Source organism: Mchenga conophoros, linkage group LG7, assembly GCF_057382185.1.
Source record: "Mchenga conophoros isolate Kocher_MC1m ecotype Shallow Benthic linkage group LG7, M_conophoros_male_GT1.1, whole genome shotgun sequence".
NCBI classification, from domain to species: Eukaryota; Metazoa; Chordata; class Actinopteri; order Cichliformes; family Cichlidae; genus Mchenga; species Mchenga conophoros.
This window is the reverse complement of record NC_140532.1, coordinates 51,229,195-51,243,037: the sequence shown is the minus strand read 5'-3', so window position 1 is coordinate 51,243,037 and position 13,843 is coordinate 51,229,195. Positions and strand designations below refer to the sequence as shown.

The 13,843-nt window shown below is 40.9% G+C and overlaps 1 protein-coding gene across 5 annotated transcripts in view; it reads left to right on the top strand.

The window, feature by feature from the left end:
• garnl3 (GTPase activating Rap/RanGAP domain like 3) overlaps window positions 1-13,843 on the top strand; it is an 82,220-nt gene that overhangs the window by 16,699 nt on the left and 51,678 nt on the right. For 4 of the 5 annotated variants that reach the window (XM_085280037.1, XM_085280042.1, XM_085280039.1 and 1 more), the window contains one exon: window positions 12,182-12,251. In XM_085280037.1, the coding sequence (XP_085136163.1) occupies window positions 12,182-12,251 (70 nt within the window). Of the gene's footprint in view, window positions 1-1,506; window positions 2,998-12,181; window positions 12,252-13,843 lie in introns of those variants that run through there. The other variant, XM_085280040.1, reaches the window with a different exon arrangement.

Sequence of the window (13,843 nt, the reverse complement as noted above, 5' to 3'; positions counted from 1 at the left end):
CCTTCCTTCCTGTTTCCGATTACAACATTCATCTGTTAAAATAGAGGACCAGATCCAAAGTTATTGTTATCTTTAAAAAAGGATAATGATGCAATTTTTGTAATTTTCCTCTGTTCACCCATTGAATATATTTTTATTTAAATAGTGCCACAAATGCAACAGCATAAACTAAGCTAAAAGCGTACAATAATACAGAGAAAACCCCAAGAATCAAGAGTGGGAAGGAAAAACTCCCACTCATAGGAAGTGACAAACAAATGGGAGACCACACACAGGCTTTTAAAGACTGTAAGACACATTTAATGAAAATAAGGTAAAGCAACTTAAACACAAGTTAAAGGACATAACAGCCATAACTGAAACTTCCAAATAAACATAACACGTGCCAGAGGGAGCCAAAAGCCAGCCACCCTGGTTCAGTCAAGGTGTCTTTATATACACTGGGACTGGCCTCTCAGGTGTGCTGCATCAATAATTGGGTCAGCTCCACCTACCTGCAAGAAACAGGAAAAGGAAAAAGAAAAACACAAGGCCAGCCCACTGGCCGTCACAATGAAGAAACTTAAACAAGTCCAGTCACTTTTCTTTCCAAGCTCCTTAGATTACAATGACCTGGATGACTGAAAACCTTCACAGACTATTCTGAAAGGATTCCACAATTTGTAGATGCATTGTTTGCAGATTAGAGAGTACAGCCCCGTCTGCTTCACAATTCATCCTGCTACTGCTTAGACCAGCAGTCAAAATCATCAATAAACAGCAGTTGGTTCCACTGGTACCATCGCTGTCAGGGTGCTGGGTCTTTTGAGTTTGACTTTGTGTTTTTGTGACCCTCTGTATTACAATCATGGTTTAAGTTCAGGTTTTATAGTTTAGCCTCGAGTCTAGTTCTTTCTATGTTTGAGTTTTCTGGTATTCCCAGTTTATGGTTCGTCTGAGGTTCCTCGTGTGTGTTTGTCTCACCCCTGTGCCGCTTGTGAGTCCGTCACGTCATCTGTGTTTACGTCGCCCTGTGTGTGTGTGTCTTTGAATTTTATCTCCCGTTCCTGTTTGTGTCCCCCTCCTTGTTTTTCATTCCATGTCTCTCCTGTCTGTCATGTGCATCAATGTGTGATCTCCCCAACCCGTCATGTCTCTCCTCTCTCCCTCCCTCCGTGTCTCGTCTCCCTTAACTGTTTCCATGTTTCCATGTCTCTTTGTGTCTCCTCCCTATGTCTCCCCAGACTGTCTTGTTCCTATGTACGTTCCTTCCTTCTGGCCCTGGTGTCTGAGTCTGTGTTTTATTTTGACAGTCTATCGTCCAGTGTTTAGTGTGTTTAGTTTTGCTTTCCCCATCTCTTATGCCTATTCATTCCAGCTGTGTTCCCATGCATTTCCACTTTCCTTGTTTTCTCTCAGTGTATATATTTTGTCTCTGTCTCCCTCAGTTCCTTGTCGGTGCATCCGTTTACACTCCCTCATGTCTCCATGGTATTTCCAAGTATTTAACAGTATTTAGTTTTCCCAGTTTAGGTTTTTCATGATTTGTTCTTCGATTAATTTGGTTTCCCTGTTTTGTTCATGTATGTTATCAGCCACAATAAATGTCTTGTTTTTTTGTTAAGTCTAGTCCATTCTCCTTTGTCTGAAATTTGAGTTGTATAGAAGAAAATGTTGATAATTCCCAAACACTTAATTCAATACTTTTGTTAAGTGTAAAAACTGATGGATCCAGCTGTAGCTAACTGAGATGTCACTGGTCTGGTTTACTCAAATCAGCTGGGTCTTGCACCTAGCCACAACACAGTTTCTTTGTTCTGTAACCAGTTAATCTTCACAGCATCACATTCATTTAAAAAAAAAAAAAAAAAAGATTTAATCCAGTGCTTGTTCATGCAAAATAAAGAATGTGGCGTTAGACCCTCATTACTTACACTGGGGTATACCATACCTGGTCTATGGCCAGATTTCTGTGAGTCCCCCAGAGCATGTTGTGCACTAGTGATTGACTTATAGAGCGAAAGAGAAAAATCTCTTTTAATGTTTTCACTCATTTACCAATACTTTATAAATCTATCCATTATTAATAATATCATTTTAGTAGCCAGGTTGTCGAAAAATACTTGGCAGGATCTTTTACTACAACTGGCAACAACAGCGGTATTTTTCACAACCTGGCAATCCAAAACTGTTCGTCATTTATAGACAACCAGTGAGATGCAGTAACATCAACTCTTTCAATAATGAATCTTTAAGTTAAAACTTCCGAGCCTGTGACTTTTGAGGAAGTAATGGCAGCCAAACATTTCCAATTTACATGTTTAAGCTGACTAAAGCTACACTGGAGACCATTTCCTGCTACGTACCAGGAGTGATACTTAAGAGATCGAAAATTTAATTTCCCTCCACATTTTTTTTTTTCTTAAGTGAGCCTCAGCCTGAAGTCATGCATCTTGAACATCACTTTGCGGGATACCGAGAAGCTTGGCGCACGGCATAATTGACAGTGAGGTAACAGCGGCATCAACCTGGAGAAGAATAAGCCGCTCTGAATGGTGCTTTTTGCTGCAGAGCCTCAAGCAACAAATTGTGTCCACTTGAAATGCACCATTGATGAAGAGTCTATGTGTAAGAGAGAGAGAGAAGGGGGAAGAGAAAGAGAGGGAGAGAGCGAGGGCGACCACACAGTAAACGCACAGCTCCTATGGCAGATCCGTTCCGCTTCACTATCACGCAGTGAACAGTTTTTTGGCTCTGAAAGGCACTGAAGAGCTGCAAAAAAAAAAAAAAAAAAAAAAAAAAAAGCAGTTGGAATACCAGTCGTGGGGCTTTTTTGTTTTTTGGTCAGCAGTTGTCGGAGTTTGCGCCGCAGTGATGACCAAGCGCTCTTAGCGGGTTAGGAGTGGAGGAAGACGTCCGTTTGCCGTTTGCTGTCGCCTTGTCCGCTGGACTAACATCGCATGGGGACATGAGCAGTGTGGATCCATCCTCTAACAAACTGTTGACTTTCAATCAGCGGTAAAAAAAAAAACAACAAAACAAAAAAACAACCTAAATCCCACTCATACCTGTGTGAATGCCGCTCACTCATCTGTTGATTGCATGCTATCGTATCTCCTCCAGCACTCGCATATTTTACGCAGCTGAACGCAAATTAGGCTGGAAACACCTGCTCTGGTGTCTTCCAGCGTTGTCACCATTTGTCGGTGCGCATTGGCACCTGCTAGATCCGCGACTTGTTTGTGCACTAACTGACAGGTTTTGGTCGAGTTCTGGCTACTTTACGTGTGAGGTGCATGATTTATCGGTCTTTGCTCGTTTACTTCTGTTAACTAAAAGCGCCGCTGAATCCACAAGTCTCCAGTCTGGAAGTAAAAAGCTTCTCAACGTACAGCTTTTAATTAACGAATTACTGTCGTTAGTTTTAAAAAATTAAAAACAAACAGAAGCAAACCAAATTGGTTCATTTATTTTCTTTCATTTTTGCCCGAGAGAACAGACATCACAGGCGCTATGTGCATGGAAAAATGTGAATTATTCATAACCTGCTTTTCAGTTCAAGGTGTGGAGGTGCATTCGGCATTCTGGCTTTGTGTCAGTATAACATATGTGAGACACACAGAAGGCAGGCATCTGGCTTAAGCTGAGCAGCTGAGTTTAGATGTAGTCCAAGGCTGCTTACTGTGTGGAAGCTCATTTCCAGCTTCTTCTTCTTCTTCTTTTTTTTTTTTACAGATGGGAAATGCCACCGCTGCGGCTCTTTTAGCAGCTTAAAAGGGAAAGCTTTGGGCTGCAGTGACAGCTGAACACAGAGACTGGGTGTATAGGAAATACTCTGAGGTGCCAGCAGCATACTGCAGCGTTTGTGTGAAGATGACTGTGAAATGTCCATTCTTAAAATGATTTCTAACATCGCTGATCTGGATTTTTTTTTTTTTTGCCCCATTTTGTGTGATTTCTGCATCATCTTAGCTTTCAGTGATCACTCTTGCAAATTGTGACTTAGTTTTATTGGGAATAATTCATAAGTCCTTATAGAAAAGTTAATGAGTAGCAGTTACTTTGCATACATATACTGTAGTGTGCTATGCAGCTCTGTCAGTAACTTAACTTTGATATTTACATGCAAATTTTCTATATCACATCCTGGAGTGCACAATATGAAATTATAATTGGGATAGTGAATGCTTAATTGACAAATTAGTTTAAGGAATTTCTCATACTACCCAAAAATAGTCTTCCAGTTGGTAGTATAACATCATATTTTTGCAGTAATTCCTAATATTTATAGTTTTTCTTCATGTGTTGTTAGACAGCCTGTGTCGGAAAGCCTTCAAAAAGTAACATTATTTCTGAATTGTGTACCAGCTAATGGATATTTTATGTCGGCCCCAAAAGTCTTTTGTTTGGCATTGTTCCTGCTCCTGTTGGCATCTTTTTCTCTCATAAACAAATCCCATTTTGTTGTGATTAAAGAGTCACACAGTGCTTAATGTAATAGGAAAAAATGACTGGTTTAGTCTCGTGGAGCAGTTGGAGGTTTCGTGTGATGGGTGTACTCTACATTTCACTCCATTTCAAAGGCTGCTGTCCATTGTCTTGTGACAGAAACCACAATTTCCAACCTCTCCTGTACTGCATTACCGAGGGCAGCACTTGAGTAATGAATATCCATCTTACCTTGTTCGTTTCGAAGCGATTTCTCTTTGCTCTGAGCTTTCAAAGTCATTTTGCTTTGGCTAACAGCCATTATGCTGCTGGAAAGTGATTGTCTGGACTGCTGTGGTGCAGAGTTCAAGCTATGATGTCTAAACATATGGGTGGCTTCAAATGCGGGACTATAATTTCAGCTGTGCTATATCTCAAAACCATGTAATGACACACCATGTCAGGAGAGTGAGGTAGCTTGATGGGCTTACAGCCAGTCATACAAGCCTGAAAGTGGACTAGCTGCTCTGATGCAAACAAGGTGATGTGAAGCAGATGTAAAGTTCATCATGTACACACTTTTAGTACACTGCATTACAGGCACAGACAGTAGGGGTGGGGGGATGGTATATAGATTAACTATCTATATTGATTTCAGAGTTAATGTTGTTATGAAATATATAAATACACTCACTGGTTACCTTACCGGATACACTTTACCAGTACACCTTAGTTGGACACCTTTTAGTTACCAAACTTCCTTAATTCTATGTGCTCGAAACATTCCTTATACATGATCATGACTGACATGATGGCATCACACAGTTGCTCCAGATTTCTTGGCTGTACATCCATGATTTGATCTCCTGTTCCAACACGTTCTATTAGAATGTGATCTGGTGACTATGGAGGCAGTTTGAGTAAAGTGAACAGACTGTCATGTACAGGAAGGCAGTGTGAGATGATTTGAGCTTTGTGACGTCGCACATTATCCTGCAGGAAGCACCCACGAGAAGATCTGTACACTGTAGTCATAAAGGGACAGACATGGTTAGCAGCAATACTCGGACAGGATGTGGTGTATAAGAGTGGGGTTTAAAGTGTGCCAAGAAACTATTCCCCACACTATAACACCACCAGCACCAACCTCAACCTTTGCTATAGAAGGCAGAATGGAGCCATGCATTCCTGTTGTTTACAACTGATTCTGATCCTACCATGTGAATGTTGCAGCACAACTCGATACTAATCAGGTCCTGCAGCCTTTTTCCTTTTCCTTTTTTCTTCTGTTGTCCAATTTTGGTGACCCCACATGAACCATAACCTCAGTTTCCTGTTCTTAGCTGATAGGAGTGGCACCTGGTATGATCTTCTCCTTCTGCATCCCATCTACTTCAAGATTCGACATTTTGGGATGCTTTTCTGCATACCTTGGATGTAGCCAGTGGTTGAGTTAGTATTGGTTCGTTATCGACTTAAGGCAGTTTGGTCATTCTCCTTTGACTCCTATGGTCAATAAGGCATTTTTACCCAGAGAACTGCTGCTCACAGGATTGTACAGGATGTAGAACTGGCAACATTGAAGCCACATTCAAATCTCCTTTTTTTTCATTCTTCTGCTTCTTCTGTTTGAATTTCAACAGGTCGTCCTTTGCTATGTCTACATGTTTATATGTACTGAGTTGCTCCCATGTGATTGGCTGAAAGAATAGCTATATTAACAATCAGTTAAACAGGTGTACCTTATATTGTTGCCAGTGAGTATGTGTATAAATTGGAATATACTTGAAATCCTGTCTGTGTTACACTCCTGCAGCTCTGTTCTCTGACAGGTACATGTTCCTCATCACATTCAGGGCACTTCACTCCCGCAGCTTGTTCCACCTCTCTAATAGTTTGTTAGCACAGCATGAATGTTGCTTATCTGTTTGGTCTGACTGAAACCACATTGAGCACAAACAAGCAACCGGCTACACCTCACACATGTGTTAAAATACCTTTCATTTTACAAGTGTTTTCCAGAACATACGAAGATGTAGTCTCGGTCTGGCAACAATGTTTTTCCCTTTGAGCATTATGGAGGTTATGAGATTTTGAAAAAAATAAACAAATCAAAATAAGTCAAAAAATATCAGTTGTAAAGATTTGATTACTCTGCATGCAGAACCACTTGTACATGCATCTTTCGCACAGTTCAGCCCTAACTTAAAATATGAGAATCGTCATTGGAAGCACCAAACTAATAAAATGAACAAAATGAGCTTCAGTGGGAGATGCAGTGGTTCTCATTAAGGAGATGGTTGAGGTAATTTCACCTAATCACCTTCCTCCAAGATAGAGTCCCTTTCATGACCCTCTCTCTCAGAGGTACAGTGAAGGGCAGCAACTCCCATTATGGGCAGAAAAACCCACAGCACATATAGTTGAAGGTATTGTTGTGCTGGACCACTTTCTTAATCGCATCTCTGTAGAAGAGGCAAGAATGAGGGATGGGAGAGTGTAAGGAGACGATGATGGATACATCCTGTAGTACACACACACACACACACACACACACACACACACACACACACACACACACACACACACACACACACACAAATGCAACCTTTAAGCCTGAGTGGGCATTATGTATTAACAGCCCTACATCTGCCTTTAGCTTGTCTGCAGAGACAAATAAACCTTACCACAGAGTGAGGAGTTAAATGGAGGTAAAAGGGAAATAGAGGGTGTTGGCCAAAAAGGAAGAGGAGGCTAAACATGGGGGTCATAATAGGCAATCGTGGTACATGATACACAGTAACACAAGATATTCAAAATGTGGAAGGTGTACAGCTAATAGCACACTGTTATTCACTGAATCAAGCTGAGCACCCATCAGCTAATCGGTTGAGTTAGCTTTCAGGAACAATGGCTAATATTTTGGGGCTTCTGGTGTCGCCGGTGGATCTCTAGGTGAGGACTTCCTGTACCATTGTTTTCTATGCAGATGACTTTTGAAAAACTAATAAAAGGCAGCAGCATCGTGAGACTATATATGGTTTTGATGCCAGAACTTAGTAGAGAAATCCTTGTTCACAGCTGTAAGATTCTTCTGGTAGTCTGTCACCAGGTTTGCAGACATCCCTGGAGGGATTTTAGCCCACTCCTCTTTACAGAAACTCTATCAATTCTTTTGGTTTCAGCGTAGTGTGTTCCCAGTGATGTTCCTGGTGACTGTCTCTAGTCCCTTCAAATCATTAACAAGCTCCTGCTGTGTAGTTTTGGATTGATCCATCACCTTTATCATGATCATCCTCGTCCCAAAAGGCGAGATCTTGCATTGATCTCCAATTTAAAGGCAATTGATCATTTTATACTTCTTTCATTTTTGAATAATCGCGTCAATAGCTGTTAAGTTCTCGCCAAGCCTCTTCGTGAGTGTCTTTTAGCCCATTCCAGTGTTGTGCAGGTTTGGTTGTAATCTGTGTGACACGTGTACAAAGCCAGTCAGAATATCAACCAAACATCCAGAAAAAACAAAATAAAACACTTTCTATCCATTAAAATGAAACTATCATAAATATTAGAGACTTCTTATCTCTGGAAGTGAGAAATCTTATAAATTCGCCAGGGGATCAAATAATTATTTCCCCCCACAGTGGAAATAATAATTTGGCAATTGCAATCTTTATGTTTTTTCCTTATTGTGGATTGTTTACTGCACCCAGTATGATCCCGTTCAAATGTGATTGGTTATCAGAAGATGGATTACCCCTTGCCTTCTAATCCTAATCTCATAAGTTAAATGTATAAAATCATGAAAGCCTTTAAAGATTTAAGCAGTTCTGTGATAGGTCACACACACTTGTGCTTGTGTTTGAACAATTTGTCCTGAAGCACCAGCTAGCATACTGTACCGATGAGAACATGCAACTTCAGTTTTCACACAGTTGCTGCGTGACAGCCGAATAACTTTAACTCCACACAAACTTCCTCCCCAAGAGTTATATCTGTAGTGTTACTGCAAGTTGTGAGATATTTGCCCAGATCCGTGTGTACTCAGTGCGTATGCTTGTAAAGAAAAACATGTCTCATATGTGAGCATGAACTGGTACTGTAGCAGCAGCCATCTATCCAGCTCTCTATGTTCAGTCTAATCTTATAAAATTCTATAGACAGAGAGGCATTGTTTCTGCCACTCTTCTCTTCTTTCTGGAACTTCTCTGATTAACATTTGAGGAAGGGAATGACACTGCACGGCATGACGAATTGCACTGCACATCTATTTGGCAGTGCCATTGCTTCATAAATGGTTTTATTGCTAATGGGATTTAACTAGATTCTTATGACATTTAGCATTCCAAAGAAATAAAGCGTCACAAAGGGAACTTTGAGAACGCTGCCTGCTGTGAATAGACAAATTAATTGATCGTTTTAGAATTCTACTGGGCTCGCTTTGTCTTTTCAATTCATCTTTAAGATTTGAGGCTTTTTAAATTGCTACTAAGAATATCTTCTACATGGATAACGTTGGATCGATAATAACACGATTGTCATGACTAAAAATAAGCAGTGATACATGGGTGTATCAGCAGTACTGTAGGGCAATTCAGTGCTGTCATACTGAGAGTCTCTTAGCAAAGTTTTTGTAGGGACGGAAAAAAATATTTGGTCTTTTGTGTGGAGCACCGAGTGTCAAACCTGACATTTATAATCACAAAAACACTTGAATGACTGACCAGCTTTCACTGTAATTTACTTACCACTGAGAGGAAAGAAATCCACTTGTTTACTTCCTCTCAGTGTTAAATGATGACATTCATGAAAGTGCAGTGTACGTGTTAAATATGTTATAGCTGCGAGTCCGAGCTATGCTGTGATAAGCTTAGTGACTCAGATCTCTTTTGCTATTGCTCTTTTCATCTATATCTCAACTAGAATGAAAATTGGAGAACTTACGCTTGTGCATGTTTTAGTGTTTTCAATTTGTCATCATTTTATTTTTCCTTAAACCAGAGAGAAAACAGCTCCTTATTTTCTGTCCCTTCTGTGCAATACTACTTTATGTCTCCATTATAATGCTTTTAGGACCAGATAAGGTTATTCATATTGGAGAAACACTTAAATTTTTTGTATTAGTATTTTTTTTAACTTTTACGTGTGCGTGCGTGCGTGCGTGCGTGCGTGCGTGCGTGCGTGCGTGTGTGTGTGTGTGTGCGCGCACTGGTTTGAATCTGTCCCTGTGTCAACTCTGTGCGAGTGTGTATCACCAGCAGTCATCTCTCCACACCAATCTCCATCTATCACTCGAGCCCAATTCAATCAGGACCCCCATCTCAATCAGAAGTGAGTTGGACACAGCTCCCGGGTCAGTCACTGTGCTGCTGGCAGCCACACCATACTGAGAAACAGACAGAGAAAAGAAAAGAAAACCATAAGAAGGAAAGACGCAATATGAATTTAATGCCAATGACCAAAAGGACAAGTAGGATAACTGAAAATGGAAAGAAGTGCCCTTTGGGTCATGGCAACCTTTTCGCTGACTCCCGCCTGAACTCTAAGAGTCTCACCTTTGTACCCCTGCCCTCTTCATTGCTTTCACCCGCCACCCCAGTTTCTGTTATTCCCCTCGGAACTTTTGATCCTACCTCTAAACAATATCCTGTGCAAAGGGCAAGAAGCAGTAGTTAAAATGGTAAATTTGGAAAGGGCAAATAATATAAAAGCACAGACAGCCCCACATAGAATTCCCATATTACAGTACACAGTTCACATTTACTAGTAATCCAATGTGAATACAAGCAGAAGATGATTACTTACCCATACTCATGTTGAAGGAGTGGCAACAAGTGGAAAATATGGATTTGATTTTTTTTTTTCTTTAGACACTCACTGGCCACTCGCCGTGAGAACTACCTTAAATCTTCAAGGCACAGATACAACATGGTGCTGGAAACATCCATCAGAGATTTTGGTACATGATGGCTCAGCAGCATCATACAGTTATTGAACATTTGTCAGCTGTGCATCCATGAGGCCAACCTCCCATTGCATTACATCCCAAAGTTGCTCTATTAGACTGAGATCTGGTGATTGTGGGGGTTCTTTGAGTATAATTAACTTACTGTCATGCTCAGGTAACTACAGTGGGGCAAAAAAGTATTTAGTCAGCCACCGATTGTGCAAGTTCCCCCACCTAAAATAAATTCTTTACAAATCCTACCATGTGAATTCATGGATTTTTTTTTTCACATTCTGTCTCTCACAGTTGAAGTGTACCTCTGGTGCAAATTACTGACCTCTGTCATCATTTTAAGTGGGGGAACTTGCACAATCGGTGGCTGACTAAATACTTTTTTGCCCCACTGTAGATTGAGATGATCTGAGCTTTGTGACATGGTGTGTTATCATGCTGGGACAAAGGGATGGGATGCAACTATCCTCCAAACCATTAAACCACCAGCACCAGCCTGAACCTTTGATACAGAGCGGGATATCATGTTGTTTACACTTCTGTTGTTGACAGTGGTCTTCTGCTACTGTGCCCCATCTGCTTAATGGTTGATCGTGTTATGCAGTCAGAGATGCTATTCTGCATACCTTAGTTTGAGTTAATGTCGCCTTTCAAAGTCACTTAAATCACCTTTTTCCCCTCCTATTCTGATACTCAGTTTGAACTTAAGCAGGTTGTCCTGACCATGTTTCATGCCTAAATCCATTAATAAGCAGTGGAAGTAGCTGGTGAGTGTATAGTAAATACTTAATAAATGATATTATAGTCCTTTAGTGAGCATAGTGCATAAAAGAAGTAATAGGCAACTATGAATAATTAAATGGCTCTATCCTCTGGCAGCTCCACTGACCTAGTCACCCTGATTTTCCTACAATTATCCAGGTGGTGCTTAGATGAAAAGTGAGATAGTAGTGTGAGAGGAGCCAGCTCGTGGTGTGTTATAATGCATTGATAAATACTTAATACTTTGATAAAGCCAACTTGAAATTGTTTATATGTGACACAAGACTGACTGGTGGCTTGTGAGTATGGAGGACACGATGCATTAAGCGGTTAAGTGATGAGTACCAGTAGCCTCAGGTGGCTCCAATGACTTATTCTTGTAGTGTGATTCACTACTGCCTGTCCTCAAAGCATGTAGCTGAAAAGTGAGTGTTTCAAATGCAGTTGTCATTCAATAAATATTTAAAGCAGTAAAAGTACATACCTGAGACCATAGATATGCATAAATAAGCCAAAATATCTCACGGTGTGATGAAATAGCTGGAAATTTAAGCACATTGATGGGCAGGATCATTGTATCAGCGCACCCAAACATAGGTGTTAGCAGAGGAAAATAAACAGGACGTGCATGTGGAAAGAGTTAGCAGGGTTAGGGTTACCTGTGGTCTCCAGCTTCTCCATTCACGGGGCCTCGTAGGACTTTACCAATCAAGTCAGATAGCTCTTCTTTTTCTTTTTGGTCTTCCTCATCGGTGGAAAACACAGCTCAGTAACAGAAGCTAAAGAGGTTACCGAGTTGTGCAGATGCCTTCTTTGCATGCATTGCCTTGTAACCATGTACTGTTTGAATGTGAAGAATGGTGAGTCACACACAAACACAAACAGGTGTTCTCTAGTAATACTATACTATGTATATTATGATAAAGAGACTGTAGAAAAACAGATGCTGCAACTGCCACTTGTGTATGAACAATGTCACAGTTTATGCATTGTATACGTATGTGATGAGAGCACATAGGACATGCATCTGAGTCTGACCGTTCCTCTGTGTTACAGCTCTGCCTCAGAGGACTTGGGGTGCAGGCGTGGAGACTTCAGCAGGAAACACTATGGTTCGGTCGAGCTGGTGAGTCCCACCCACAGTGCGCTCACGTCTTTGTTGCTCTCTTTTGTTTCTCTCTCTCTCTCTGTCTGTCTGTCTTGCTCTCTCTGTCTTTCTCATTCCCTTCCCACTCCCTGTTGGCATGGATGGACAACAGAGGGGGACTGATGAGTCATGACATGCAGGGCGTGGTTCAGGGATGTGCTTTACCAGTGTGGATCACAACAGTTCTCCACTCAAAGTCATTTAATTCAATTTTGTTTTTATTAATAAAGCACAGTGTATTAATCTAATGGGATTTTAAAGTGTAAGGTAAACATCTTACGATAGTATAGGGACAGATCGGTTTGTGAGCAAGAGCTCTGCAACAGCAATGCAGGATGCTTTTTGCCTACCAGCCTCCAAACTTAATTCGTTTTGTTTTGATGCTGCTGGTGTAAAGCTGCGGCACAGTGTGTGTCTTTGTGGTTGATTACTAAGCTGTTGAGTCATTGTTGCCCTGGGGGAGCATGTGTGTAAGTGTCTGTGCATGTGTGTAAGCGTACGCCCCTCCACTGTGAGCTGAGTCTGTACTTCCCGATAGCGCAGAGGGACAGGAAGTCCTAGGGTTTTCACGCAGCAATCGTACTTCCTACCAGAGACATATTGCGGGTTTGTCCATGAGTGTCGGGCACCACGTGCTCAGCAGATTAGTGATGAGGAGAAACCGCACTGTGCCTATCAGCACTAGCATACAGACAGTATGGACAGTGAAGTTGTGTGAGTGGAGGCTAGTATCCAGAAACTGTGAGTGTGAGACAGGGTGAGGTCACTAGCTTCAGTGACTTGTTGCAGCGGGTCAGTGGTGTCCTCTCATTTCATTACCTCTGCTACATCTTAAAATCTATTTCTCTAGCATTAGCTCGGACCGTCACTATGTGAAGCAAGGTAAAAAGTGACTCTGACCTAGCATCAGGGATTTAATAGTAGAAAAACAAAATATGTAGATTCCGTATTTAAATGTAATTTATAAACAGCCTTTTTAAAAATATGGATTGAGTTTCTCTGTGGGCAGAGATGTATTTGACTCATCTGAGACTGAAGTTTACAGCTTTTTTTTTAATTTAGCCAACTACATCCTAGAATATACTGGCAGGTTTTGTATTGATAACTACTGTAAAATCAATAATAAAATCTAACGATAGATTAAAGGTGGAATTTGACAAGTGATGCTAAAGAGCTTAAACTCAAATTGATGACTTCTAGCCTTCTTCTGTATTAGTCCAGTTTAGTTTTTACTGTAAGCCTTACCACAGATACTGCAGACTACTTAGTTCAGTAACCTCACATTAGCCTTTTGACCAATGCAACACAGTTGATCATTTGATATATTAGCAAAAACCCATCCCACGGGCAGTTTTTCCCATGCCGGCATCAAACTTGGTATGTCTTGATGCATGCTCAATCATCCAAATACCAAAAGGTTGATTCGTTCATCTGAACAGAATCAACCTTTTGGGATTTGGGATCCCAAGATTTGGGAGTTTCACTACATCCAGATGAACAGAATCAACTTGGTATGGTTACATGAGCATGGCTCTTTCAGTGTAGCAAGCAAATGCCTGGAAAGATTCTCC